Source organism: Plecotus auritus (genome assembly GCF_963455305.1).
Source record: "Plecotus auritus genome assembly, chromosome: 3".
In the NCBI taxonomy this organism is placed as follows: domain Eukaryota; kingdom Metazoa; phylum Chordata; class Mammalia; order Chiroptera; family Vespertilionidae; genus Plecotus; species Plecotus auritus.
The window spans coordinates 1,921,446-1,948,353 of NC_137772.1; the positions used below are offsets into that span (position 1 = coordinate 1,921,446).

The 26,908-nt window shown below is 52.9% G+C and overlaps 1 protein-coding gene across 1 annotated transcript in view; it reads left to right on the forward strand.

The window, feature by feature from the left end:
• Positions 1–26,908, forward strand: part of CSMD1 (CUB and Sushi multiple domains 1) — a 1,048,987-nt gene that overhangs the window by 890,397 nt on the left and 131,682 nt on the right. Inside the window, exons 24-27 of the mRNA XM_080662039.1 lie at positions 3,446–3,637; positions 4,478–4,604; positions 10,157–10,359; positions 21,395–21,586. Coding sequence (XP_080518165.1) covers positions 3,446–3,637; positions 4,478–4,604; positions 10,157–10,359; positions 21,395–21,586 — 714 coding nt within the window. The remainder of the gene's footprint in view (positions 1–3,445; positions 3,638–4,477; positions 4,605–10,156; positions 10,360–21,394; positions 21,587–26,908) is intronic.

Below are 26,908 nucleotides of genomic sequence, written 5' to 3' on the forward strand. Positions count from 1 at the left end.
TTCCGGCCCTCCGGTCCAGTTTAAGAACCCATGGTGGCCCTCGAGTCAAAAAGTTTGCCCACCCCTGGGCCAGATCCTCATGCCGCGTGAGGGGAGCCGCACCACCACCTCTGCCCCCCACGCCCCCCGGCTGCCGGGTCGGCGGTGCCCAGAGCGAACCTTTGTCCGGGGATAAGGGGCTGGTGTCGGACACACTTAGTGACCCTGAGATCCATGAAACGGGGAAGCGCGGAGCATATGTTAGCTGTCATTCGAAGGGCCGTGGATTTTTCTTGGGATGATGTCGGGAATGCTGACGTGGAACCCCTGTGACAGGTGGCGAGTGAGGGCTCGGGAGGGGGGGGGGTCGGAGACCCAGGAGCGAGGGCTTTCATTGGTGCGGGGTGGAGGCGGGGGCTGCGGCGGAGAAAGGACGGCTTCATTTCCGGGCGTCGGGTGTCGGGGCCACTGGGCCTGTGGTGTCAGGCGGTCGATTTGCTGTGAAACGCAGCCCACGTGGCAGCCAGGGCCGCGGTTCGAGTGCGCTCAGCGGACATCGCGTGATCTCATTCAGGGCCGGGGTTCGAGTGCGCTCAGTGGACATCGCGTGATCTCATTCATGGTTCAGGGTTCGAGTGCGCTCAGTGGACATCGCGTGATCTCATTCAGGGCCAGTGTTCAAGTGCGCTCAGTGGACATCGCGTGATCTCATTCATGGTTCAGGGTTCGACTGCGCTCAGTGGACATCGCGTGATCTCATTCAGGGTTCGGGGTTCGAGAGCGCTCAGTGGACATCGCGTGATCTCATTCAGGGTTCGGGGTCCGAGTGCGCTCAGCGGACATCGCGTGATCTCATTCAGGGCCGGGGTTCGAGTGCGCTCAGTGGACATCGCGTGATCTCATTCAGGGTTCGGGGTTCGAGTGCGCTCAGTGGACATCGCGTGATCTCATTCAGGGTTCGGGGTTCGAGAGCGCTCAGTGGACATCGCGTGATCTCATTCAGGGCCGGGGTTCGAGTGCGCTCAGTGGACATCGCGTGATCTCATTCAGGGCCGGGGTTCAAGTGCGCTCAGTGGACATCACGTGATCTCATTCAGGGCCGGGGTTCGAATGCGCTCAGTGGACATCGCGTGATCTCATTCGGACGTCATGGCCGCGAGAACGGCTGCCAGAGCGGAAATAGCAAGGACAGATAAGAAAGTGCTGTGTTCCAGGGCCCGCGGTGAGATGGGAGGGGAGGGAGAAGATGGTGAGCAGCGACCGGGACGCGCGTGGGGCCTGCCCAAGGCAGTGTGTGCCCACTCGGCCATCACAGACCTGTTTCCTCCTTCAAAGGGTGAGCGGATGGGGCGGGAAAAGGCTGCCATGAGAGGGTTTGAGGTTGGGGTTCAGTGATGGTCAGTGTGGTCTGCAGCCGGGTGGACGCCACGGCCACGGCCACGTGCTCTGGCGTGAATGCGGCTCCAGCTGGGGGGCCGGTGTCGGGACGCTCCCTGAACTGCAGGTGGGACCCCGTGCATTGTCCATCCTGGTCAGTGAGACGTCCGTGAACCAAGGTCACACGCCCCAGAAGCGAAGTGCGGCCTTCGGAAGGGCTGTCCGGTCTGGAGCCGCCGGGAGGGAGTCGTGCGCCTCCGTGCGGACTGAGGTCCCTGTGACATGGGCCCTTCGGGGGAGCAGTCCCTGACCTGGGCCCCCCTTCACCGCACAGCCATCCAGAGAGATGCTGAGAGTGGCTCGCGCGGACGGGGCCCATCATCGCGTGGAGTGTAGAATGAAGGAAGTGGGATTTTAAAACGGAAAAGACCCAAAGGGACGGAGTGGTTCCAACAGGAAATATCCGTAAACAAACCAGGCACGATGCGGGGACAGCGGGGACAGCGGCTCTGCTTCTCGTCGGGAGCGACTGTTGTTCAGGCTTCTGGCCGCGAAGCTGCGGAATGTCTGCTGTCGGTGCATCTACATCCGACCCATCTCCCCGGGACCGAAGGAGCACAGCTTTGTATCCCTGGATCTTTCCACGTTGACTTTCGTATAACAGGAATAACAACAACTACAATAATAATAACCACTGGGTGTAAAATCCCCCAGGGGATGGCCGTCTCGTCGTGTGAGCTCGTGTTACCCGTTCCCCAGGGACGGGGAGACCCGGTGGGGCTTGCTCTTTGGGAACCAGTTCAGGGAGGAACGGGAACCGTGTCGCCGTCAGTCCAGGTTTGTTAAATGACTGCTGCATCCATGCCAGAATCTCAGTCACTCCGTATTCTCACCGAACGCTATTTTTAAAGCCTTGCCATGTTTTATGTACCAGCGAGTGTTATAATCGGAGACACGCACTTACTTTCGTGATGTTGAAAGCCAGATTGTGGATTTCTCCTTTCGAATGGGTAGGCACACGGTGAATCTTGTGTTTTAATGACACCCGAATATCATTCGAAGCTGACTCGTAGCCGTGAGTCGAAGGCACTTGTTAACAAACTAGAGGCCCGGTGTACGAAATTCATGCACGGGGTTGGGGGGTGTCCCTCAACCCAGCCTGCACCCTCTTCAATCTGGGACCCCTTGGACATCCCTCTCACAATCCAGGACTGCTGGCTCCTAACCGCTCGCCTGCCTGCCTGCCCGATTGCCCCTAACTGCTTCTGCTTGCCAGCTTGATCGCGCCCTAACTGCTCCCTTGATGGCCTGATTGATGCCTAACTGCTCCCCTGCCAGCCTGATCGCCCACAACTGCCCTGCTCGGCCAGCCTGATCACCCCCAACTGCCAACTCCTGCTGGCCTGATCTCCCACAACTGCCCTCCCCTGACGCAACCCGCCTCCTCTGCCGGGACCAGCCTATTCTGCATTCCACAGAGCCGCGGGACCCCAAGCCTCACTGCTCGGAGCGCCTGCTGGGCCCTGCCTCCACTGTGCACATGGCCATCTTGTGGCAGCCATCTTGAGACAACATCGCATGAGGGCGTGACATCACCTAGGCTTTTATTATATAGGATAGGAATTAAATTAAGAGCCAGTGACACATACCAGTGTCTATACCTCCTATTTCTCACCTGGGGACTCATGGCAGAGGCCCTGCCGCCTCCTGCCTGCAGGGAGGGGAGCTTCAGGCTTGGGGTGAGCCACATGTCCAGAGGATGTGACACCCACACACCAACCGTGAGCTCCAGAGGACGGAGGCTCAGGAGGAGTCTCCAGGGCGGCCGCGCGGGCGTGGGCCAAGCTTGACCCTGAAGTGGTTGTGGTTCGCTGCAGGGGTCTGGGCTACCCTGAGGCAACCAGCTGGGACGCGGGAGCCATAGTGGGCGACAGGGTGTCACAAGGTTGTAACGAGAAGAGCATCCACCAGGTCTCCTCGCTGATCCTGCCGGGAGCCTTTCCGGGGGAGGGAGGCCGCAGCCTCTCTCGGTGGCCCTCCCCCCGGGCTGCGTCCCGCGTGGCCCTGCTCACTCCCCCCTCCCCCGCAGGCTTTGACCTGGTGAAGTGCGAGGACCCCGGCGTGCCCAGCTACGGCTACCGGGTCCGGGACGACGGGCACTTCGCAGACACCGCCGTCGTGTTCAGCTGCAACCCCGGCTACGCCATGCACGGCAGCAGCACGCTGACCTGCCTGAGCGGGGACCGCAGAGTGTGGGACCAGCCCCTGCCGTCCTGCGTGGGTGAGTGGGCCCGCTCCTGGCAGGGGACCGACCGGAGCCCGTGGCATCCCCACGGCCGCGTTTTATGTTCCTGACGTCTGTGTAGGGTTTTTCTTAAATAGATTTTTATGGATTTCAGAGAGGAAGCAAGAGGGAGCGAGAGATAGAAGCATCAGTGGTGCGAGAGAAGCAATGATCGGCTGCCTCCTTCACGCCCCCCTACTGGGGATCATGCCTGCAATCCGGGCATGTGCCCTGAGCGGAAATGGAACCCTGACCTCCTGGTTCATAGTCGATGCTCAACCACTGAGCCACGCCGGCTGGGCTGTGTGTAGGTTTTTAGGTGTGAAAGACAGATGATCTAGTTCAGCCGTGGGCAAACTACGGCCCGCGGGCCGGATCCGGCCCGTTCGACTGTTCTATCCAGCCCTCGGAGCCGAAAGAGTGGAGGGTTCTCTTGCTCTCCCCTCCGCTCCTTTCCTTTGAATTTATATTAGTTCACACAAACACTCCATCCATGCTTTTGTTCCGGCCCTCCGGTCCAGTTTAAGAACCCATGGTGGCCCTCGAGTCAAAAAGTTTGCCCACCCCGATTCTAGTTCCATTTCATTGAGACCGTATGCAGAGAATTATTAGAATTGTAGCACGCGTGCTTCATGGTTTTATGCTCTCCACTGTAATTTCATGAAGGACAACGTCTTCCCTTCAGGGCGATGCTTGGGGACAAGAACAGAAAGAAACGATAGACAGGGAGCCACCTGTGGTTTGTTATGTATGAAACACAGACATGGTGGGCTGTTTCCTTGCAGCTAAACAAACCCGTGACCCCTGCGTGACCCTCCCCACGTCTGTGTCTTGCAGCGGAGTGCGGCGGGCAGATCCACGCGGCCACCTCGGGGCGCCTGCTGTCCCCCGGCTACCCGGCTCCCTACGACAACAACCTGCACTGTACCTGGGTCATCGAGGCCGACCCCGGGAGGACCATCAGGTGCGTGTCCGATTCTGCTTCAGCGACTTGGGGATAGAGGTGTGTCGGCTGCTCTCGCCATCATGACCCCCGGGGGGGTGGATCGGGAGGTTGCTGAGCTACGGGAGAGAGCGTGCTGAGGGGGGAATGGTCCGAAGGCTCACGTGCTGATGTTGGTGTTCCTTGGACCATGTGCGGTAAGCACGTATAACAAAGGAAAACAGAAAGTGCATCCGTTAGCGTTTGCTGCGTAACAAGCTGGCCCCCCCCCAAATGTAGTTGCTTAAAACAATTATTTACGTGCTCAGGACGTGGTGGGTGGTCTGTGCTCAGATCCACGCTCAGCCAGGTGGTCTGGGTGGCCTCGCTCAGGTGTGCGGGCCTCAGCAGGACGGCTGGGAAGGCGGGGTCCTCTCCACCCCAGTTGCCGTTCCGCCACGGGCTGGTCACGGTGGAAGGCCCTCAGCGGCCCGAGATGCCAGGCTTCTCAACCTTCCGCTTGCATCGCGTTTGCTCACGTGCCCTTTGCCAAAGCAGATGTCACGGTCTCATGATCAAGACAGGGTTTGGAGAAATACACTCCACCCCTTAATGGGGAGAGAACAGTCACAGGGATGGGGCCCCATGCAGGCTGGGAGGGACACGGCTCATCGGTGAGACACGGGAGTCACTGGGGGGCAGACCAGAACTTGCTCTAGGCTGGAGGGGGCACACGTATCAGGAACCCTTCAAACACCGTGCCGCCATGTAAGAGGAAGTGTTCTGTTTCGATGAACGGTTCTGGGTCGTGGTGAGCAGTGTGTGAACCAATAAGCAAACCGACAAAAGGAAGGTTTGTTAAGCAGGTTCTCCATGTCCAGTGGGAAGGCTGTGTCGGAATCCCCAATCCGCCCAGCAAAAGGTCATGTCCAAGTGAGCTGGCCTTGGGTATGCCCCGATGGCCCGGAGGGAGTGCACATCCTCCGCCACACTTCTCCCCCCTTTCTCCGCCGCTCGCCGTCCCGTTCATCACCCTCTGCACAACATTATTCTTTGTCTTTCTATCGCTTTTTTTTTTACCATCCATCTATTTTACTGAGGCTTCAGGAGAGGGTCTGCGCGCTGGGAGGACACTGAGACCCACTGTCCAGGCCCGGCCGGGTCGCCACAACCCACCGCATCAACAGCCTCCCCTCACACGCTTCACAGCTGCAAACGCTCCACAGCCTTTTTTAAAACTCTGCCACCCACCCCCCAACAGTGTTGACCCCCAAGACTCTGGTCCCTGTGGCCCTGCCTGGTGTCACTGCACCCGCGGAGATGGAGCGGCCGGCCCCTGGGTCCTTCCATGGACACAGGAAGGGCAGCGAGAGGCATCAGCCAGGGCCTTGGTCGGGGCAGTCGGTGGACGGAGTCGCTCCCACTCTGGTGATTTGTGTCCTGTGCACCGTGGCCTCCGGCGACCCCTGTGACGTGTGTTAAACAGACGCAAACTCGCCCACGGCAGCCGTATGCCTTAGTCTCCCCACCAGGAAAATGGGAAGGATGGGGAAGGAGACGCAGTGTCATTCCCGGAGGCCCTGGCAGCGCCCTCCCTGACACCTCCTTCTTGCTCATCTGATCACATCAACACCTTTTTATTTTTTTTAATATATTTTTAATTGATTTCCGAGAGAAAGGGAGAGGGAGAGAGGAACATCCATGAGGAGAGAGAATCATGGACTGGCTGCCCTCCTGCATGCCCCCTACTGGGGATCGAGCCTGCAACCCGGGCATGTGACCTGACCAGGAATCGAACCCTGACCTCCTGGCTCATAGGTTGGTGCCCAACCACCAGGCCACGCCAGCCGGGCCACATCAACACCTTTTCACCGAGTCAAGCAAAAAGGCACACACATCACCACGTTCAAACCTGAGAGAGAGGCAGGGACCTCCCAGGGGCACAAGGAGGGACTCGAAACATGTAACGGCGGGGACTGTTCCATCAGGACTGCAAAGTTGACGGTGTCGGCAATGAAGGCACATGAGTGCTTCTACACTGACGGATCACTTTCTGCAAAATTCTGCAGAGGGACACGTGACCACCGGCCCTTGGGGATGCCTCTGCGCTGGGTTAGTGCGTCTGAGCGCTGCTGTTGTGTTCAGATTTAAAAATATTGCCTCCCCCATGTTAGAACAATGCTGCGTTAGGTCATTGTGGTAGAAGGTTACCCTCCACACTTACCCTCCATGCCACCCTGGGCTGACTTTTGCGTGAGGAAGGGTTGAGGCACTGTTTGTCCATGGTGAAGCGCGATTGTCCATTTGTTGAACAGCCAGTCTCCACTGCAGGGCAGTGCGATCTTCATCACAAATAATTGCATTCACTTTGGCCTGCTTCTGAACTTAATTCTGTCCGTCTATTCATCTATCTATTCGTCCATCTATCTGTCCATCTATTCGTCCATCTACTCATCCATCTATCTGTCCATCTATTCGTGCATCTATTCGTCCATCTATCTGTCCATCTATTCGTCCATCTATCTGTCCATCTATTCGTCCATCTATCTGTCCATCTATTCATCCATCTATCTGTCCACCTATTCGTCCATCTATCTGTCCATCTGTCCATCTATTCATCCATCTATCTGTCCATCTATTCGTCCATCTATCTGTCCATCTATCTGCCCATCTATTCATCCATCTATATGCCCATCTATTCATCCATCTATCTGTCCATCTATTCGTCCATCTATCTGTCCATCTATCTGTACATCTATTCGTCCATCTATCTGTCCATCTATTCATCTATCTATTCGTCCATCTATCTGTCCATCTATTCATCCATCTATCTGTCCATCTATTCGTCCATCTATCTGTCCATCTATTCATCCATCTATCTGCCCATCTATTCATCCATCTATCTGCCCATCTATTCATCCATCTATCTGTCCATCTATTCATCTATCTATCTGCCCATCTATCTGTCCATCTATTCGTCCATCTATCTGTCCATCTATCTGTCCATCTATTCATCCATCTATCTGTCCATCTATTCATCCATCTATCTGTCCATCTATTCATCCATCTATCTGTCCATCTATTCGTCCATCTATCTGTCCATCTATTCGTCCATCTGTCTGTCCATCTATTCATCCATCTGTCTGTCCATCTATTCATCCATCTATCTGCCCATCTATTCGTCCATCTATCTGTCCATCTATTCGTCCATCTATCTGTCCATCTATTCATCCATCTATCTGTCCATCTATTCGTCCATCTATCTGTCCATCTATTCATCCATCTGTCTGTCCATCTATTCATCCATCTATCTGCCCATCTATTCGTCCATCTATCTGTCCATCTATTCGTCCATCTATCTGTCCATCTATTCATCCATCTATCTGTCCATCTATTCGTCCATCTATCTGTCCATCTATTCATCCATCTGTCTGTCCATCTATTCATCCATCTATCTGCCCATCTATTCATCCATCTATCTGTCCATCTATTCATCCATCTATCTGTCCATCTATTCATTCATCTGTCTGTCCATGCAGCGCAGTACCTTTCTCTATTGATTACGTACTTGCTTTATTAGAAGTTTTAAAATTCTGTAGTATAATCCCCACCTTCGTTCTTTGGCATTAGATCGCCATGGCTGTTCGTGGCTCTGCATTTCCATATGCATTTTACAAACACGTGTCACTTTCCCCCACGGGAATGGCTAGGATTCCTATTGGAATCACAGTCGGTCCATAGATGGGTTGAAGGAAAGCTGGCACTGTGGGTGGTGCTGAATTCCAGGCCCCGGCACGGTGCGTTGTCCCGGTCATGGAGATCTGAGACAGTTTGCCTCAATGTGCACGCGTGTTCTGTGCGTGGGCCTTGCACGTCTTAGATTGACTCCCCGCTCGCCCCTGCTTTCTGATGACGGTGTCAGTCGTTGCTTCATTTCATCTACTGTGTGTGACTCCCTGAACGTGACTTCCCCAGGGCAGAGGGCTTCACTCAATGCCGAGTGTGAAAAGCAACTTGAAGACAATACCAGCCCACAGCAAAGTGACATCGATGATGTCATTATTGGTGGACACACCAAAGGGCCCTGTGCATTGTCTGGGGATAAGTGCGTGCACACATGGACGGAAATTGTGAAAACATAAACGGGACGGTCCATCTGAACTTCAGAGCGTGGGTGACCGGAAGGACACAAGACCACATGGGGGGAGGGCGTGTGAGAGTGTCTATAAGATTTTATTCTTTAAAAAGGTCTGGATTGAATGGGGTTGACTGTTACCACCGGGGCAGGGGAGGGGTACACCCATGCCTGCTGTAGTCTGATCTTTTCTGTGGAATAAAAATATATTTCATGTTGGACATTTAAAAACAAGCAATGGTTCATACTCTGTGCAGGTGAGAGATATTTTTGAGCATATAATACACACAAAATAGATCGTGTAGATGTGTGTGCAGTCTTTCCTATGTCATCTATTCCGATTTTTTTTTTATCTCCCTTACAATTCTGCGCATTGAGCGGTAAGTGAAAAGCTGTAAATCAATACACTGGGAAGGCGCGCTGGTGCTGGCGTTCCGCTCTGCTCGGATCTGTCTGAATGGCGTAAATAGGACCGGATTTCTGCTGCCTCCTCTGACAGCGAGCTCCCTCACAGAGACGCTGGAGTCGTTCTGGAAAATATCTGTAAATCCAATCACAGTGCTGTAAACTTTATAAAGGCAGGCGTTGCTATTACACATCTCGGCCTGTGTGCCCGAGTGTTTAAATGTGATAAAGGAAGGGGTTGATGGGGCCCACTCCGCCTTCGGGTTGCTATTGCAAATAATGCCTTTTCTGAAAATGCAATTTATGGGAACAAATACAACATCAGACCCCATCATAGGGGTTCAGGTAGACAGTCTCCTGGTGTCAACATCCTCTCCTGCTGGCATGGATGCTGCCCCCTCCTGGGCATGACGGGAACAGCACCGACACCACATAGAAAACCTGCTGGATCAGTTTCACCCAAATCTCTGTCCAATGTGTATTGATGCCCAGGAAGCTTTGCGTGATAGCCAAGACTTGACAGCCTGGATTGTGTGGCTCCGTGGTTGAGCTTCGACCTATGAACCAGGAAGCGATTCCCGGTCAGGGCACTTGCCCGGGTTGTGGGCTCTATCCTCAGTGTGGGGCGTGCAGGAGGCAGCTGCTCCATGATTCTCTCTCATCATTGCTGTTTCTATCTCTCCTCCCTCTCCCTTCTTCTCTGAGAGCAATAAAAATATATATTTTTAAAAAGAGCTGACAGCCTCAGAAGGGATGATTTCACCCCTAAAACGTAGCCCGGGATGGGGCTCAGGGCTCTGCGCCTCCCTGGCAGGTGGAGGGGGTCCTGCCACAGGGATCCCGCTCTGCATGGGTGTCCCTGCAGCCCAGTCCCCGGTGCGGTCAGGGGCGACCAGGCAGGCAGGCAGGCAGAGTGGTTAGGGGAAACCAGGTGCTGGCGGGCACGTTGGGGTGGGACGGAAGCGTGTGCAGTGGCTGGTGTGCATTGCCGGGGCCTCCGTGCACCCTGGGACGGCAGGCATTGCCGAGTGACAGGACCGTGCTGTCTCCGCAGCCTCCACTTCATCCTGTTCGACACGGAGAAGGGCCACGACATCCTGCGGGTGTGGGACGGGCCGGCGGAGCGCGCCATCCTGCTGAAGGAGTGGAGCGGCTCGGCGCTGCCTGGCGACATCCACAGCACCTTCAACGCGCTCACCCTGCAGTTCGACAGCGACTTCTTCATCAGCAAGTCCGGCTTCTCCCTGCAGTTCTCAAGTGAGTGCCCCGCCACCCGGGCCCCAGGCCCGCCTCGGGGACCAGTGCTGCCTTCCGGTCTCCCCTACAGGGAGGGCATGTTCCTTGAGCACAATGTGGAGATTTAAAGAGCGTGTCAAAGAGAATGCTTGTCTTAGGAAATCCTGCTTTATTAGAACAGCTGTGTCTATATCTACATCTATAATATCTATATCTGTTTAGCTATATATCTATTTCTACTTATAATATCTATATCTACATCTGTAATATCTATACCTACATTTATAGCTATAATAGCTATATCTATATCTACATCTATAATATCTATATCTGTATACCTATATATCTATATCTATAACTACTTATAATATCTGTATCTACATCTATAATATCTATACCTACATTTATAGCTATAATAGCTATATCTATATCTACATCTATAATATTTATATATCTATATATCTATATCTACATCTATAATATCTATATCTGTATACCTATATATCTATATCTATATCTACTTATAATATCTATATCTACATCTGTAATATCTATACCTACATTTATAGCTATAATAGCTATATCTATATCTGTAATATTTATATATCTATATGTCTATATCTACATCTATAATATCTATATCTGTATAGCTATATATCTATATCTATATCTACTTATAATATCTATATCTACATCTGTAATATCTATACCTACATTTATAGCTATAATAGCTATATCTATATCTATAATATTTATATATCTATATATATCTATATCTACATCTATAATATCTCTACATATCTATATCTATATCATCTATCTATGTCTATATCTACATCTATAATATCTATATCTTTATATCTATATATCTATATCTATATCTACTTATAATATCTATATCTACATCTGTAATATCTATACCTACATTTATAGCTATAATAGCTATATCTATATCTGTAATATTTATATATCTATATATATATCTATATCTACATCTATAATATCTATATCTGTATAGCTATATATCTATATCTATATCTACTCATAATATCTATATCTACATCTATAATATCTATACCTACATTTATAGCTATAATAGCTATATCTATATCTATAATATTTATATATCTATATATATCTATATCTACATCTATAATATCTCTACATATCTATATCTATATCATCTATCTATGTCTATATCTACATCTATAATATCTATATCTTTATATCTATATATCTATATCTATATCTACTTATAATATCTATATCTACATCTGTAATATCTATACCTACATTTATAGCTATAATAGCTATATCTATATCTGTAATATTTATATATCTATATATATCTATATCTACATCTATAATATCTCTACATATCTATATCTATATCATCTATCTATGTCTATATCTACCTATCTATACTAATAAAAGGGTAATATGCTAATTAGACCAGATAGACCGGACATCTTCCGGTCATCCGATCCTCCTTCCAGACAAAGCCACAGTGGCGGGGGCTGAGGCAGAGTTGGATAAGGGTGATCAGGCTGGCAGGGGAGGGCAGTTAGGTGTGATCAGGCCAGCAGGCACAGGCGGTTAGGGGCGATCAGGCAAGCAGGCAGGGGGGTTAGGGGCGATCAGGCAAGTAGGCAGGGGGGTTAGGGGTGATCAGGCAGGCAGGCAGAGTGGTTAGGGGAAATCAGGCAGGCAGGCAGGTAAGTGGTTAGGAGCCAGTGGTCCCAGATTGCGAGAGGGTTGTCTGACTGCCGGTTTAGGCCCAATCCCAGGGATAGGGCCTAAACCGGCAGTTGGACATCCCCCGAGGGATCCTGGATTGGAGAGGGTGCAGGCTGGGCTGAGTGACCCCCCCCCCCCCGTGCACGAATTTCATGCACCAGGCCTCTAGTATATACATAACTTTATAAAGTGATGAAGGGCACACTGTGTGTGATGGAGAACGGCTTTTCAACAAATGGACAATTGAGTTTTACTGTGGACAAAACAATTCCTTGACTCTACCTCACACCATACACAAAAATTAACCCCAGGGTGGAGCAGAGATGCAGCTTCATAAAGCTTTATATGTATACTAGAGGCCGATGCACAAAATTGGTGCAAGAATAGGCCTTCCTTCCCCCGGCTGCTGGCACCGGCTTCCCTCTGGCACCCGGGACCCAGGCTTCCCTCTGGTACCCGGGACCCAGGCTTCCCTCTGGCACCTAGAACCCGGGTTTCCCTTCAGCCGCTGGCAGGTACCCGGGACCCGGGCTTCCCTCGCAGCCCCGGCTTCCTCCGGAAGGTCGTCCTGAAGGACGTCTGGTCTTATTAGCGTATCACACTTTTATTATTATAGATGTACCTTTAAAGGCTTCCTTTTGCCTGTTCACCTTAAGCCGAGCCAGGTGTGGGTCTCTCCCTGGACACCAGGTTGACCCTGGTGCTCCCCACGCCGGACGCCAGGGCAGGCTGCCAGGTGGCTGTGGTGTGAGTTCCCAGCGCCACCAGCTGCCAGCTGACCTGCTTTCTCTGCCCCCCACCTCCCCGCACGGAGAGCCTGCTCCACGCCTCCCTGGGCTAAGGGCCAGGTGTTAGTGTGAGAGCACCTCCCAGGGTCCTCGGGGCCTCCACCCTGGCCCACGTGCTCTGTCAGCTCCCGGAGACACGCCCACCTTCGCGGTCCGGGCCGTTGGTAAGGGACGGTTTCCCGGGGAAGCAGGGCGAGAGCGGTTTGGTGCCGTTCCCCCTTGAGTGCGTTCAGGTGGCCCCACGCTGAGGTGTCATTCAGAGAAGTGGCGCGCGGGGTCAGCGGCATCGGAAAACAAGTGGAATTCGCGCATAAACACACTCCACCCCCATTTATCTCTCGGCAGGTCCCTGGTGAGCCAGAGCTAGGATTTACATAAGAGAGGGAACTCGGTCGATGTGCTGCTTAAAAGGTTGCTCAGAAAATTGAGGTCACAGGCTGCGCAGTTTCTCACCTCGGGGCCCACTGGGCCGAGGCGGCGTCGGCCGACGGGAGCTCACGGAGCAGTGCCTGGGGCGGGGGGATCATTCACTGCAAATACCAGGAGGGGGTTGCTCTTCGGGAAAACAGGTCCGTTATGCTAAGATGACGTCGGGTTTGCTCGTATTTATGAAATAAAAATGTCCTTTTCTTTAGAAGCGCTGGCGAGAGCGGGGAGTAGGCGTGTGACCTGTGGGCTGTTTGGGTACAGCCAGGAAGTCCGTAAAGTGAGGAGAGGGTTCTGGTGCTCTCCGGGCCGCTCCTCCACAGACCTCTGAGGGCAACACTGCGGGGGAGGTGGGGAGCGTTCGCGCACCCCTGCCCCCACCCCTGCACAGCTCTCCGATAAGGCTCCCCACGGGGGGCGTTTGTCACAACTGAAGACCTGCAGTGACACGGATGGTCACGCAGAGTCCACAGCGGACACCAGGGCTCTCTCGTTTTTAAACATATATGTTTTTATTGATGTCAGAGAGGAAGGGAGAGAGAGAGAGAGAAACATCCATGAGGAGAGAGAATCACGGATCGGCTGCCTGCTGCACGCCTCCCCCTGGGCATGGAGCCCACAGCCCCGGGCCTGTGCCCTGAGCAGGAATGGAACTGTGACCTCCTGGGTCATCGGTGGGCGTCCACCACGGAGCCACGCCGGCCGGGCAGGGTTCACTTTTACGCTGTGCGCCCTGTGGGTTTGGACAGATGTGTGATGGCGTGTGTCCATGATCACAGTGTCACAGAGCGGTTTCACCGCCCCACACCCTCTGGGCTCCCCCTCCACCCCTCCCCGTCAGCGTGGGAAACCCCTGATGTCTCCGCTGGGTCCACAGTTTGCCTTTTCCAGGACGTCACGGAGCGGGAGTCACACAGTGTGGCCTTTCAGGCTCGCTTCTGACCTCGGGCACCGGCACCCCGGGCTCCTCCGCGCCGTGTCCTGCCTCCATAGCTCCGTCCTGCCCGCCGAATCACGTGCCCTTGATGCCCGTCAGCAGGCGAGCGGGTAGATGCCGGGATGGACGGCAGCTCAGTCAGCACGCAGCTGCTGGGACGGGCGTGGACGGATCGCGGTGCTTCCGCTTTGACAATTGCAGTAAAACGGTTGTCGGTGTCTGTGGGCAGCCCGAGTGGCGGCGTGGCAGCCTGAGTGGCGGCGTGGCAGCCCGAGTGGCGGCGTGGCCCGTGTGTGAGTGCCCAGAGCGGGGAGTGCGGGCTGTGCACGGAGAGCTCGCGTAGCCGTGTTCCTGGCCCTTTAAAATGTCCCTTTTGAAAACGCGTCTGGAACCTAGCAACCACTTTCCGCCCATGTTCCATGATGACGCTCTCTTTCTAAACGATGCCTTCCTAGTTTGGGTTAAAAAGAAGCCCCTCCTTCTAGTTACTGGAGAGCAGACTTGAATGCTCCTCCGACAGTTCATCGATGTGCCAGTGTTTAAAAGTGATGGCTATGCACACACCTATGAAATGCTTAGAGAAAATTAAAAATTGCTTAATATTTTAACTCATTTTTTTTCCAAGTGTTCTGGATTCTTCCATAGGAAGTTGCCATTTTTGTGGAGCGACACAAATGGACCGTAGAATGTGCAGGTCATAGCTGGGAACGCACCCCATAACATGCTACCTAGACCAGACGACCCCCCCTCTGTGCCGGAGAAGTCGCCGGGTGCTCTCACCCCGGCGTTCCCGGTTATGTGCCGGGATATTCTTGGGAAGGTGACTTCAGGGGTGAGACTCTCATGAGGACTCGGTGTCTCCGGTGGCTGTCTCAGTTACGGAGGCACGGCGACATGTTCAGAAATCAGCGGGGAAAGGCTGAGTCCGAATCGGGGGAACTTTGTAAAATTCAGGTCCACTTGCTTTGTTTGCGAGTCCGGGCGTGAGCGCATGCGCCGGGCACACGATCCTCTGCGTTTTATGAGCTTTTTCAGCCCCCGAGGCGTTGACGCCCCAGAGGGGACCCCGACTGCTGGCCACTGCCCAGCCCACGAACACCCCGCGGCCCCACCTAAGGCGGTTTCCTGCCCTAACCCAGGGGAGCAGCCTTTCAGATAAATTCAGCTGCCTCCTGCACACCTCCCACTGGGGATGTGCCCGCAACCAAGGTACATGCCCTTGACCGGAATCGAACCCGGGACCCTTCAGTCCGCAGGCTGATGCTCTATCCACTGAGCCAAACCGGTTTCGGCAATAAATGTTTCCAAATAATAACCGTGCACGGAGCACACGTTTCTCCCAGGAACGAATAACTCAGCCCATAGGTGTTTTTTTTTAATATTTCAAAAAAATCCAAGGAGGACTTCATGCATTTACTGGACCGTGGCCCCAGTTCTTCATTTTTGTGTTAGTGGAATGTAAAAAGATCACAACTCGCTATGTAATTAAAATATACAGGCCCTGGCTGGGAAGGTCAGTTGGTTAGAGCGTCATCCTGATATGCCAAGGCTTCGGGTTCAGTCCCCGGTGAGGGCACATATGAGAATCACCCAGCGAATGCATAATTAAGTGGAACAACCAATAAAAGCTTCTCTCTCTGTCTCTCTCCTTCCTCTCTCTAAAATGAATAAAAAGAAAAATGGAGCCCAAACGACCGGTGTGGCTCAGTGCTTGAGCGTTGACCTAGGAACCAGGAGGTCATGATTCCATTCCTGGTCAGGGCACATGCCCGGATTACGGGCTCCATCCCCGGTGTGGGGCGTGCGGGAGGCAGCCGCTCCATGATTCTCTCTCATCATTGCTGTTTCTATCTCTCATCCTCCCTTCCTCTCTGACATCAATAAAAAATATATGTAATGCTGAAACTGGTTTGGCTCAGTGGATAGAGCGTCGGCCTGCGGACTGAGGGGTCCCGGGTTCGATTCCGGTCAAGGGCATGGACCTTGGTTGCGGGCACATCCCCAGTGGGAGGTGTGCAGGAGGCAGCTGATCGATGTTTCTCTCTCATCGATGTTTCCAGCTCTCTATCCTTCTCCCTTCCTCTCTGTAAAAAATCAATAAAATATATTTAAAATACATATATATTTTTTTTTTTAAAAAAAAAATGGAAAAGTATATATATTTTTTATAGGTTCCCCCTTGTCAATGATGGGTTAACATGATGGGAGCATGCGTGTCCCTGCAGGTTCTCATCCCACAGGGTCTGTGTGTTGCAGCCCGTGACACTCAAAGTCACGTCCATTGCTCGCATGTTCAGGGTTTTGGCGGCTCGAACTGACCCACAGGGTCCTAGATGCAGGTGGACAGGACCAGGACAGCAGGAGGACATGCCGGGCCCTGCGGAGGCCCAGCAAGCCCTGTGGGAAGCGGACAGCCACAGTGCCATCCGCGGGCCCAGGCGCCTCCTCAGGTGGCCCCGCGGGGCAAGGCCATGCCGGGGAACCCCATCCCCTTCACGGCGGAACGGGGAGAGAGCGGAGGCCCGGCATCCCGCCCCACGCGGAGGAAACACTCTGGGGAGGAGTGAGTGACAGGCGGCTGCGCACCGCCGTGAGGGACAAAGGAGCGCCAAGCGCCCGCGGCTCCGCGTGGCCCTGGAGGTGCAAAGGCAATTTCTGACCCGGAGAACTGCCTCCGGGGCTCGGCTCTTTGCTGCTAAGCGTCCCTGGTGCCACCGGGACGTCCTCCCGCAGGTCACAACAGGGAACATACCCCGTTCACCGCAAAGACCAGCCCAGGGGAGGGACAGCCCGCCCCCCGCCTGGTTTCCAATTGCATTTTCCCCTCAAGTCTTTTTTTTTTTTTTTTAATATATTTTATTGATTTTTTTTTACAGAGAGGAAGGGAGAGGGATAGAGAGTTAGAAACATCGATGAGAGAGAAACATCGATCAGCTGCCTCCTGCACACCTCCTACTGGGGATGTGCCCGCAACCAAGGTACATGCCCTTGACCGGAATCGAACCCAGGACCCTTCAGTCCGCAGGCCGACGCTCTATCCACTGAGCCAAACCGGTCAGGGTGGTTATTACTTTCTTGAAACATTTTTTATATAGAATTTCACTGTCTTTTTGAATTCATTTATTTATTTTTGAGAAGTAGCTGTCAGTACTTGCTAACAATTTTTAAGATTTATTTTATTTTTTTAATATATTTTATTGATTTTTTACAGAGAGGAAGGGAGAGGGATAGAGAGTTAGAAACATCAATGAGAGAGAAACATCGATCAGCTGCCTCCTGCACACCTCCCACTGGTGATGTGCCCGCAACCCAGGTACATGCCCTTGACCGGAATCGAACCCGGGACCCTTCAGTCCGCAGGCCGGCGCTCTATCCACGGAGCCACACCAGTCAGGGCTCCCTTCAAGTCTTATTGCTTTTTGAACCGAATCCAGATAACCGAGGTGTCTTTTCCTTTTTATTTCCTCATTCTGAAAGGAGAGAGTCAGACTTCGGGGTCCATTTCCACGTGACGAAGCCTCCATGGCTGATGTACTGGTCATTCCCAATGCGCCTTGGAGCTGGGCTGGCCAGCCGTGCGCCCCCGCTGAGCGCCTGTGGGGACCCGAGACCGCAGCTCACGCGTGCACGTCCGTCGTCAGCAGGGTGCGCAGAGGCAGCGTTTCTATCGCTACATGAGCTCCCTGAGAATATGACTGCTTCATGAACTGCTCTATTATTCTCATACGTATTCCAAAGGGAAATTTGGGTTAGAAGGAGGGAATGCACTTTCAGAAAGGAATTAGACCTCCTACCGTGAAGGGACCAATATGTAACTAATCGAACGGGCCCCCATTTCACGTACTGGCGGTCTGCACATCTTTTTTGGAGAAATTGAGAGGTTTGTTCGGAAGTATGTGCTGTGATTAAAAAACTGTAGGATACACTGGATTAAACTATTTTTAAATGTGTTTTTATTGATTTTAGAGGAGAGGAAGGGAGAGGGAGAGAGAGATAGAAACATCAATAATGAGAATCATCGATCAGCTGCCTCCTGCACACCCCCCTTAGGGGGGATCCAGCCTGCAACCCGGACATGTGCCCTGACCGGGAATTAAACCATGACCTCCAGGTTCATAGGTCGATGCTCAACCACGGAGCCACGCCGGCCGGGCTGGATTAAATTATTTTTAAAACGGTTTTGTGACTGTAGGAATCCTCAGAGCCTTTGACCCCTAATGAGGACTCTGTCATTTACAGTATTTGCCGATCCTGTTTGGCCAGATTCCTACTAATAACCCTCATAACTACACTAGATAGAACATTTGTTTTCCCAACGTTGACATGTCTGGAAATTTTCACCAGTGTACATGACCGGTACACCTTGGCACGGGACTTGTTTACTGGGTCACGTGTCCGCTTGTAATGAATACTGAATGAATATTTGGAAAGAGAGCTAATAAAACATATCTCATTTTAGAACTTAAAAAAGGACCCTCACCCTTGGCTTTACTTCTACATTTTTATTGTTAAATTATTTGAATACCACATACTTATACTATTATATTAAAACTAGTGGCCCGGTGCATGAAATTCGTGCGCTGGGGGAGGGGGTGTCCCTCAGCCCAGCCTGCGCCCTCTCGTAGTCTGGGAGCCCTTGGGAATGTCTGACAGAGGCGGAGAGCGGACCTAAGCCAGCAGTTAGACACCCTTAGCTCTGCCGTGGAGGCGGGAGAGGCTCCCGCCACCACCGCTGTGCTCGCCAGCCGTGAGCCCGGCTTCCGGCTGAGCGGCGCTCCCCCTGGGGAAGCACACTGACCACCGGGGGCAGCTCCTGCATTGAGTGTCTGCCCCCCTGGTGGTCAGTGTGCATCATAGCGACCGGTCTTTCCACCGTTCCGTCGATTTGCATATTAGCCTTTTATGATATAGGATTGCTATGAGAGTACTTACTGTGAATGTTATTATATAATAATTAAACAGTTAAATGACTGTTAAAACTGTGTATTTTAAAATTATTTTAATGTTATATAAACAGGGACAGAAATGATCACTTGGAAATGAATACAGAACCTCACGTGCATCCACCTGTTTGGGGAGAGGGTGGCGTGTCTCGTGAGGACGTGGAATTCAGTCCAGTGGACGTGACTGTGAGTCCCTCAGATAGCAAGCTGGCCTCGCCTGTGACACCTCGCTCCAGGCGGCCCGGCTGTGCTGAGGGACGATGGCTAGGGTGGTGCTGGTGCTGGTGCTGGTGCTGAGTCTATAATGACCCTACCAGCATGCGGCTCCGGGTGCTGCATCCTGACTTCCTGTCCTCCTGCCCACCCTTCACCCCACAGCCGCTGGCCGTGTGGGTCTGGGGGCTCTGCTTGCTTTGCAATCTGACTGCTCCTCTTCGCAGCTGACGGGAGGGCGTGGAAACCTGAAATACCTCCTTGGGGCCTCTGACCTGCAGGCCCTGCTTTCTTCCCATTGAAGACCCTACACTGCAGCCCAACACTCCCTTTCCCCGGGGTGTCCCCCGATCCCCACTGCCCAGGGACATCCCTCCTCAGAACACAATGATCATAATAGCGTGGTGATGAGGGGCAGTGTCATGAGCCCCCTGTCCTGCTCTTGGGATACGATCATGAGCCAGGGCCTTGCATGCCCGTGTTTCGTCAGGTGAGCGCGTTGAAAACGTATCTGCTGAAACATGTTAAAGGTGTGGGTAAAATGTATTCTCATGCATCCCTGAGCCTGCCAGGAGATGAGGAGTCCGCAGAGTCCCCACAGGGACGGGAAACGTAGAGCGCTTACAGCTCAGAGCTGGCTCTGTCCTGCCAGCATCTGTCGGTTAGCCCTGGGGACATGGACTCCATTTAGAGTCCCAGGGGCCGAGGGAATTGGAAGCCAAATCTGGGACCTTTCCAAGGTTGGAAATGTAACTGATACCCTCAGTATAAGGGCGGCCAGAGAGATGGATGGATGGATGGATGGATGGGTAAATGGATAGAGATAAGCATAGACATAGATATAGAAATAGATGTAGATAGATATAAGTATAGATATGGATATGGTAGAGGTAGAGATAGAGATAGAGATAGATAATTATAGACGTAGACATAGACATAGACATAGACTTAGACATAGACTTAGACATAGACTTAGACATAGACATAGACTTAGACATAGACTTAGACTTAGACTTAGACATAGACTTAGACATAGACTTAGACATAGACTTAGACATAGACTTAGACATAGACTTAGACTTAGACATAGACATAGACTTAGACTTAGACATAGACATAGACATAGACTTAGACTTAGACTTAGACTTAGACATAGATTTAGACATAGACTTAGACTTAGACATAGACTTAGACATAGACTTAGACTTAGACATAGACTTAGACATAGACTTAGACATAGACTTAGACATAGACTTAGACATAGACTTAGACATAGACTTAGACATAGACATAGACTTAGACTTAGACATAGACTTAGACATAGACTTAGACATAGACTTAGACATAGACTTAGACTTAGACATAGACATAGACATAGACTTAGACATAGACTTAGACATAGACTTAGACATAGACTTAGACTTAGACATAGACATAGACATAGACTTAGACATAGACATAGACATAGACTTAGACTTAGACTTAGACTTAGACATAGACTTAGACATAGACTTAGACTTAGACATAGACTTAGACATAGACTTAGACATAGACTTAGACATAGACTTAGACATAGACATAGACTTAGACATAGACTTAGACTTAGACATAGACTTAGACATAGACTTAGACATAGACTTAGACATAGACTTAGACTTAGACATAGACATAGACATAGACTTAGACATAGACTTAGACATAGACTTAGACATAGACATAGACATAGACATAGACATAGACATAGACATAGACTTAGACATAGACATAGACATAGACATAGACTTAGACTTAGACTTAGACTTAGACTTAGACTTAGACTTAGACTTAGACTTAGACTTAGACTTAGACATAGACTTAGACTTAGACTTAGACTTAGACTTAGACTTAGACTTAGACTTAGACATAGACATAGACATAGATATAGACATAGATTCCGCACTTGTCCATCTTTTCTGTGTTCCTGCGTTGACAGATGGCTCCCAACGTGACCTGTTGTTATCTCATCTTCCCAGCCTCAGTAGCATCCACCTGCAACGACCCGGGGATGCCTCAGAACGGCACCCGCTACGGGGACAGCAGGGAGCCGGGCGACACCGTCACCTTCCAGTGCGACCCCGGCTACCAGCTGCAGGGACCCGCCAGAACCACCTGCGTGCAGCTGAACAACCGCTTCTTCTGGCAGCCGGACCCGCCCACCTGCACAGGTACCGGGAGGCGCGGGGCTCACGTCTGGGAGGGATGCGTGGCCTCGGTAAACTCGCCGGGAAATGGATCGTCTCTTCAGAAACATTTCTTTTCTTTAAATGTACTTTTATTGATGTCAGAGAGGAAGGGAGGAGGAGCGAGAGGGCGAAACATCAATGAGGAGAGAGAACCATTGATTGGCTGCCTCTTGCACGCCCCCTACTGGGGATGGAGCCTGCAACCCAGGCCTGTGCCCTGACCGGGAGTTGAACCGTGACCACCTGGTTCCTAGGTCGACACTCAACCACTGAGCCACACCGTCAGGGCCAGAACCATTTCTTAAGGGTTTCTCTCCACCTGCTGGTGCTCTGACCCATGAAATGTCAATTTCATTGCAAGCCTTTAAACTGTATTTTATTAGGCGAGATCCAGGGAATGGTCTACTTAATATAGAGTAATTGACATTCATCTAACACTTCCCATCCTGAACACATCTTGTAAAGATAAGAATTAATCAAATTACTATCATTTAAAATTCTGGGTGGCTAAAACTTCATAACCCTACTATTGCTGTTCTCATTTTTTTAATATAGAAACTTGTCCGTGAGCAAAACCGACTAGATAGAAAGTGCTTTCTCTTTTGAGGTGGTTTTAATATAGCCTTGCTACATTTTAATCGAGTTCTGAAACCTGGAAATTCTACTGCTTTTGTCACAGTGAAGATAGAAGGAGAAAGTGGTTTCTGAGATGCACTGGCATTGTGAGAGTTTGGCCTTATTAACATGGAAATGGGTTTTGCAGACTTTAATTTGAGTAACAATCCAAGGTGTTCTATCGCAAATATGGCTTTAAGGTAATGCATGTTTTTATAGAAAAATAGCAACCCCGTGTAGACTGTCCCTCCATTTAATTCAACATTTCACCATAAATACCTATTTAGATGATTTCAACTTAATTTTAAACAGAAATGTACTGAACTTTATTATTCTAGTGAGCTGTCACGGTTCCACTTGAACTTCTTTATCACGGGTTTCCGGTGTGTACACTGTAATTAACCTGTGAGGAGAGACCATGGTCGTGAAGTGAGAGGCACGGGGCTGTCATGGCAAGCCCAGTCATCAGGGGAATCCACAGATTTCTACCTCTTTCTTTTTCTGTCCTTTTTTTTTTTTTCCTCTCCACTGGAAGATGCATGCATTTTTTTTTAAAAAAAATATGTTTGTATTGATTTCAGAGAGGAAGGGAGAAGCAGAAAGAGATAGAAATATCCATGATGAGAGAGAATCATGGATCGGCTGCCTTCCGCACGCCCCCCACTGGGGATCGAGCTCACAACCCGGGCCTGTGCCCTGAGCGAGAATCGAACCGTGACCTCGTGGTTCATAGGTCGATGCTCAACCCCTGAGCCACACTGGCCAAGCTCTGCCTGTTTCTTTTCAAAAGTGCAGTAATTCCCTATAAACACCCCGCCATTTTAAACCGCTGTCCTGCTTTTGCGTGAGGAGAGGCACCTTTCCTCCTGTGTTACGGGGTGCCCGCTCCTGGGGAGGGACATTCCGAAGTCAGGCCGCTACCGTTAGCCTCCCCGAGGCCACTCCTCAGCTGCCAGTCACGGAGACGCGTCATTGCAGCCTCTGACCATCATTTCATCTGCGCTGTGGCTGCGGCTGGCTCCTGTCCGAGCCGCCTCGTTCTGGCCCAGGACTCGGTCACCTGTCCTCAGCAAAGAGACCAGGTGGCACTGCATCCGCCCGAGCGTCCGCCGCAGGGACACGCTCCCGTCGCCGCGGCAGCTGCGTGTCCAGCGTGTTGGCGAGCAGGCCGGCCGCTCACCTCAGGTCAGGGCCCAGGACAAGGGACACCTGGGAATCAGTGGCCGCTCCCTTTCCGTGGCGTTGTAAGCACTGTCCCGGGACACGTGGCATGCACCCCTGGGGGAACCTGTCTGTCATCAGGGCGCCGGCGACCAGGGCTCGGCACGCAGCAAATCCGAGTCTGCTGGTTCCAGACACTGTTTTCATTTACGTAGCTTTTTCCTTATGTAAAAATACATGATTATTGCACACGTTTTAGAACCTGTAGTTAAGAAAAAGGCAGGGAAATCCTGGTATTTTCTACATAAACATGCATGAGCCACCTCCGTCATTCCTTCGTGTGCTGTGACCCGCGTGTAGCGTGCTTTACGTGGCCGCGTCCTGCTGGATCCTGTTGTGCACTGCCCTTTCCTCCAGCGCCCAGGAGGGTTGGGGGGTCATCCTGGGTTTGCCCCGGAGAGTGTGGGCGACGCACGGTATGGGAGGCCCCGTGTGGACCCACTCACCCTCCTTGCTGGGCAGGCGCCCTGCAGTCTTTCCCCGCATGGAGGTGGCCTCAGACACCCCTCCTGCTGCAGAACACCCGTGATGCCCGCAGCCTGTGCCCACAGTCCTATGAGCGATGCGTGTCCACAGTCCCTGACCACAGTCCTATGAGCGATGCGTGTCCGGAGTCCCTGTCTGGAGTCCTATGAGCGATGCGTGTCTGCAGTCCATACCCGCAGTCCTATGAGAGATGCATGTCCACAGTCCCTGTCCGCAGTTCTATGAGCAATGTGTGTCCACAGTCCGTGCCCACAGTCCTATGAGCGATGCGTGTCCGCAGCCCCTGTCCGCAGTCCTATGAGCGATGCGTGTCCGCAGTCCATGCCCACAGTCCTATGAGCGATGCGGGTCCGCAGTCCGTGCCCGCAGTCCTATGAGCGATGCGTGTCCGCAGTCCCTGTCCGCAGTCCTATGAGCGATGCGTGTCCGCAGTCCCTGTCCGCAGTCCTATGAGCGATGCGTGTCCGCAGTCCCTGTCCGCAGTCCTATGAGTAATGCGTGTCCGCAGTCCCTGTCCGCAGTCCTATGAGCGATGCGTGTCCGCAGTCCCTGTTCGGAGTGGGAGAGCTAATCCGCCGGGTGGGAGAGCTAAACAGGGGGGTGAGAGAGTTAATCCGCCTGGTGGGGAAGCCAATCCACCTGGTGGGAGAGCTAATCCGGGGTGAGAGAGCTAATCCGCCTGTTGGGAGAGCTAATCTGGGGGTGGGAGAGCTAATCCTCCTGGTGGAAGAGCTAATCCGGGTGGTGGGGGAGCTAATCCACCTGGCGGGAGAGCTAATCCGGGGGGTGGGAGAGCTAATCCGGGGGGTGGGAGAGCTAATCCGGGGGTGGGAGAGCTAATCCGGGGGGTGGGAGAGCTAATGTGCCTGGCGGGAGAGCTAATCCGGGGGTGGGAGAGCTAATCCGGGGGTGGGAGAGCTAATCCGGGGGTGGGAGAGCTAATCCTCCTGGTGGGAGAGCTAATCCGGGGGGTGGGAGAGCTAATCCGGGGGGCGGGAGAGCTAATCCGGGGGGTGGGAGAGCTAATCCGGGGGGTGGGAGAGTTAATCCTCCTGGTGGGAGAGCTAATCCTCCTGGTGGGAGAGCTAATCCTCCTGGTGGGAGAGCTAATCCGGGGGTGGGAGAGTTAATCCGGGGGGTGGGAGAGCTAATCCGGGGGTGGGAGAGCTAATCCGGGGGGTGGGAGAGCTAATCCGGGGGGTGGGAGAGCTAATCCTCCTGGTGGGAGAGCTAATCCGGGGGGTGGGAGAGCTAATCCGGGGGGTGGGAGAGCTAATCCGGGGGTGGGAGAGCTAATCCACCTGGTGGAAGAGCTAATCCGGGTGGTGGGGGAGCTAATCCACCTGGCGGGAGAGCTAATCCGGGGGTGGGAGAGCTAATCCGGGGGGTGGGAGAGCTAATCCGGGGGTGGGAGAGCTAATCCACCTGGTGAGAGAGCTAATCCGGGGGTGGGAGAGCTAATCCGGGGGGTGGGAGAGCTAATCCGGGGGTGGGAGAGCTAATCCACCGGGTGGGAGAGCTAATCCACCTGGTGGGAGAGCTAATCCGGGGGTGGGAGAGCTAATCCGGGGGTGGGAGAGCTAATCCGGGGGGTGGGAGAGCTAATCCGGGGGTGGGAGAGCTAATCCGGGGGGTGGGAGAGCTAATCCGGGGGTGGGAGAGCTAATCCGGGGGTGGGAGAGCTAATCCGGGGGGTGGGAGAGCTAATCCGGGGGTGGGAGAGCTAATCCGGGGGTGGGAGAGCTAATCCGGGGGTGGGAGAGCTAATCCGGGGGTGGGAGAGCTAATCCGGGGGGTGGGAGAGCTAATCCGGGGGTGGGAGAGCTAATCCACCGGGTGGGAGAGCTAGTCCGCCTGGTGGGAGAGCTAATCCGGGGGTGGGAGAGCTAGTCCGGGGGTGGGAGAGCTAATCCGGGGGTGGGAGAGCTAATCCGGGGGTGGGAGAGCTAGTCCGGGGGTGGGAGAGCTAATCCGGGGGTGGGAGAGCTAATCCGGGGGTGGGAGAGCTAATCCGGGGGTGGGAGAGCTAATCCGGGGGGTGGGAGAGCTAATCCGGGGGGTGGGAGAGCTAATCCGGGGGTGGGAGAGCTAATCCACCTGGTGGAAGAGCTAATCCGGGTGGTGGGGGAGCTAATCCACCTGGCGGGAGAGCTAATCCGGGGGTGGGAGAGCTAATCCGGGGGGTGGGAGAGCTAATCCGGGGGTGGGAGAGCTAATCCACCTGGTGAGAGAGCTAATCCGGGGGTGGGAGAGCTAATCCGGGGGGTGGGAGAGCTAATCCGGGGGTGGGAGAGCTAATCCGGGGGTGGGAGAGCTAATCCGGGGGTGGGAGAGCTAATCCGGGGGTGGGAGAGCTAATCCGGGGGTGGGAGAGCTAATCCGGGGGGTGGGAGAGCTAATCCGGGGGGTGGGAGAGCTAATCCGGGGGGTGGGAGAGCTAATCCGGGGGTGGGAGAGCTAATCCGGGGGTGGGAGAGCTAATCCGGGGGTGGGAGAGCTAATCCACCGGGTGGGAGAGCTAATCCACCTGGTGGGAGAGCTAATCCGGGGGTGGGAGAGCTAATCCGGGGGTGGGAGAGCTAATCCGCCTGGTGGGAGAGCTAATCCGGGGGTGGGAGAGCTAATCCGGGGGTGGGAGAGCTAATCCGGGGGTGGGAGAGCTAATCCGGGGGTGGGAGAGCTAATCCGGGGGTGGGAGAGCTAGTCCGGGGGTGGGAGAGCTAATCCTCGGGGTGGGAGAGCTAATCCGGGGGTGGGAGAGCTGATCCGCGGGTGGGAGAGCTAACAGGAACTGTATCGGCTAAAGGAATCCGTCTCCACCGTTTCCGGTTCAACAACAAAACTCAGCTTGCCTGTGAAGTGCATTGAGCTACCTGATTATCGCCTTCGGAGCACAAATGCGCACACATTTCACATTTCTTTCTGATTTAAGGGCTGTGGGAAACCCTGGCTTTATCCTTGTCCTCCGCAATGCTTCCTTCT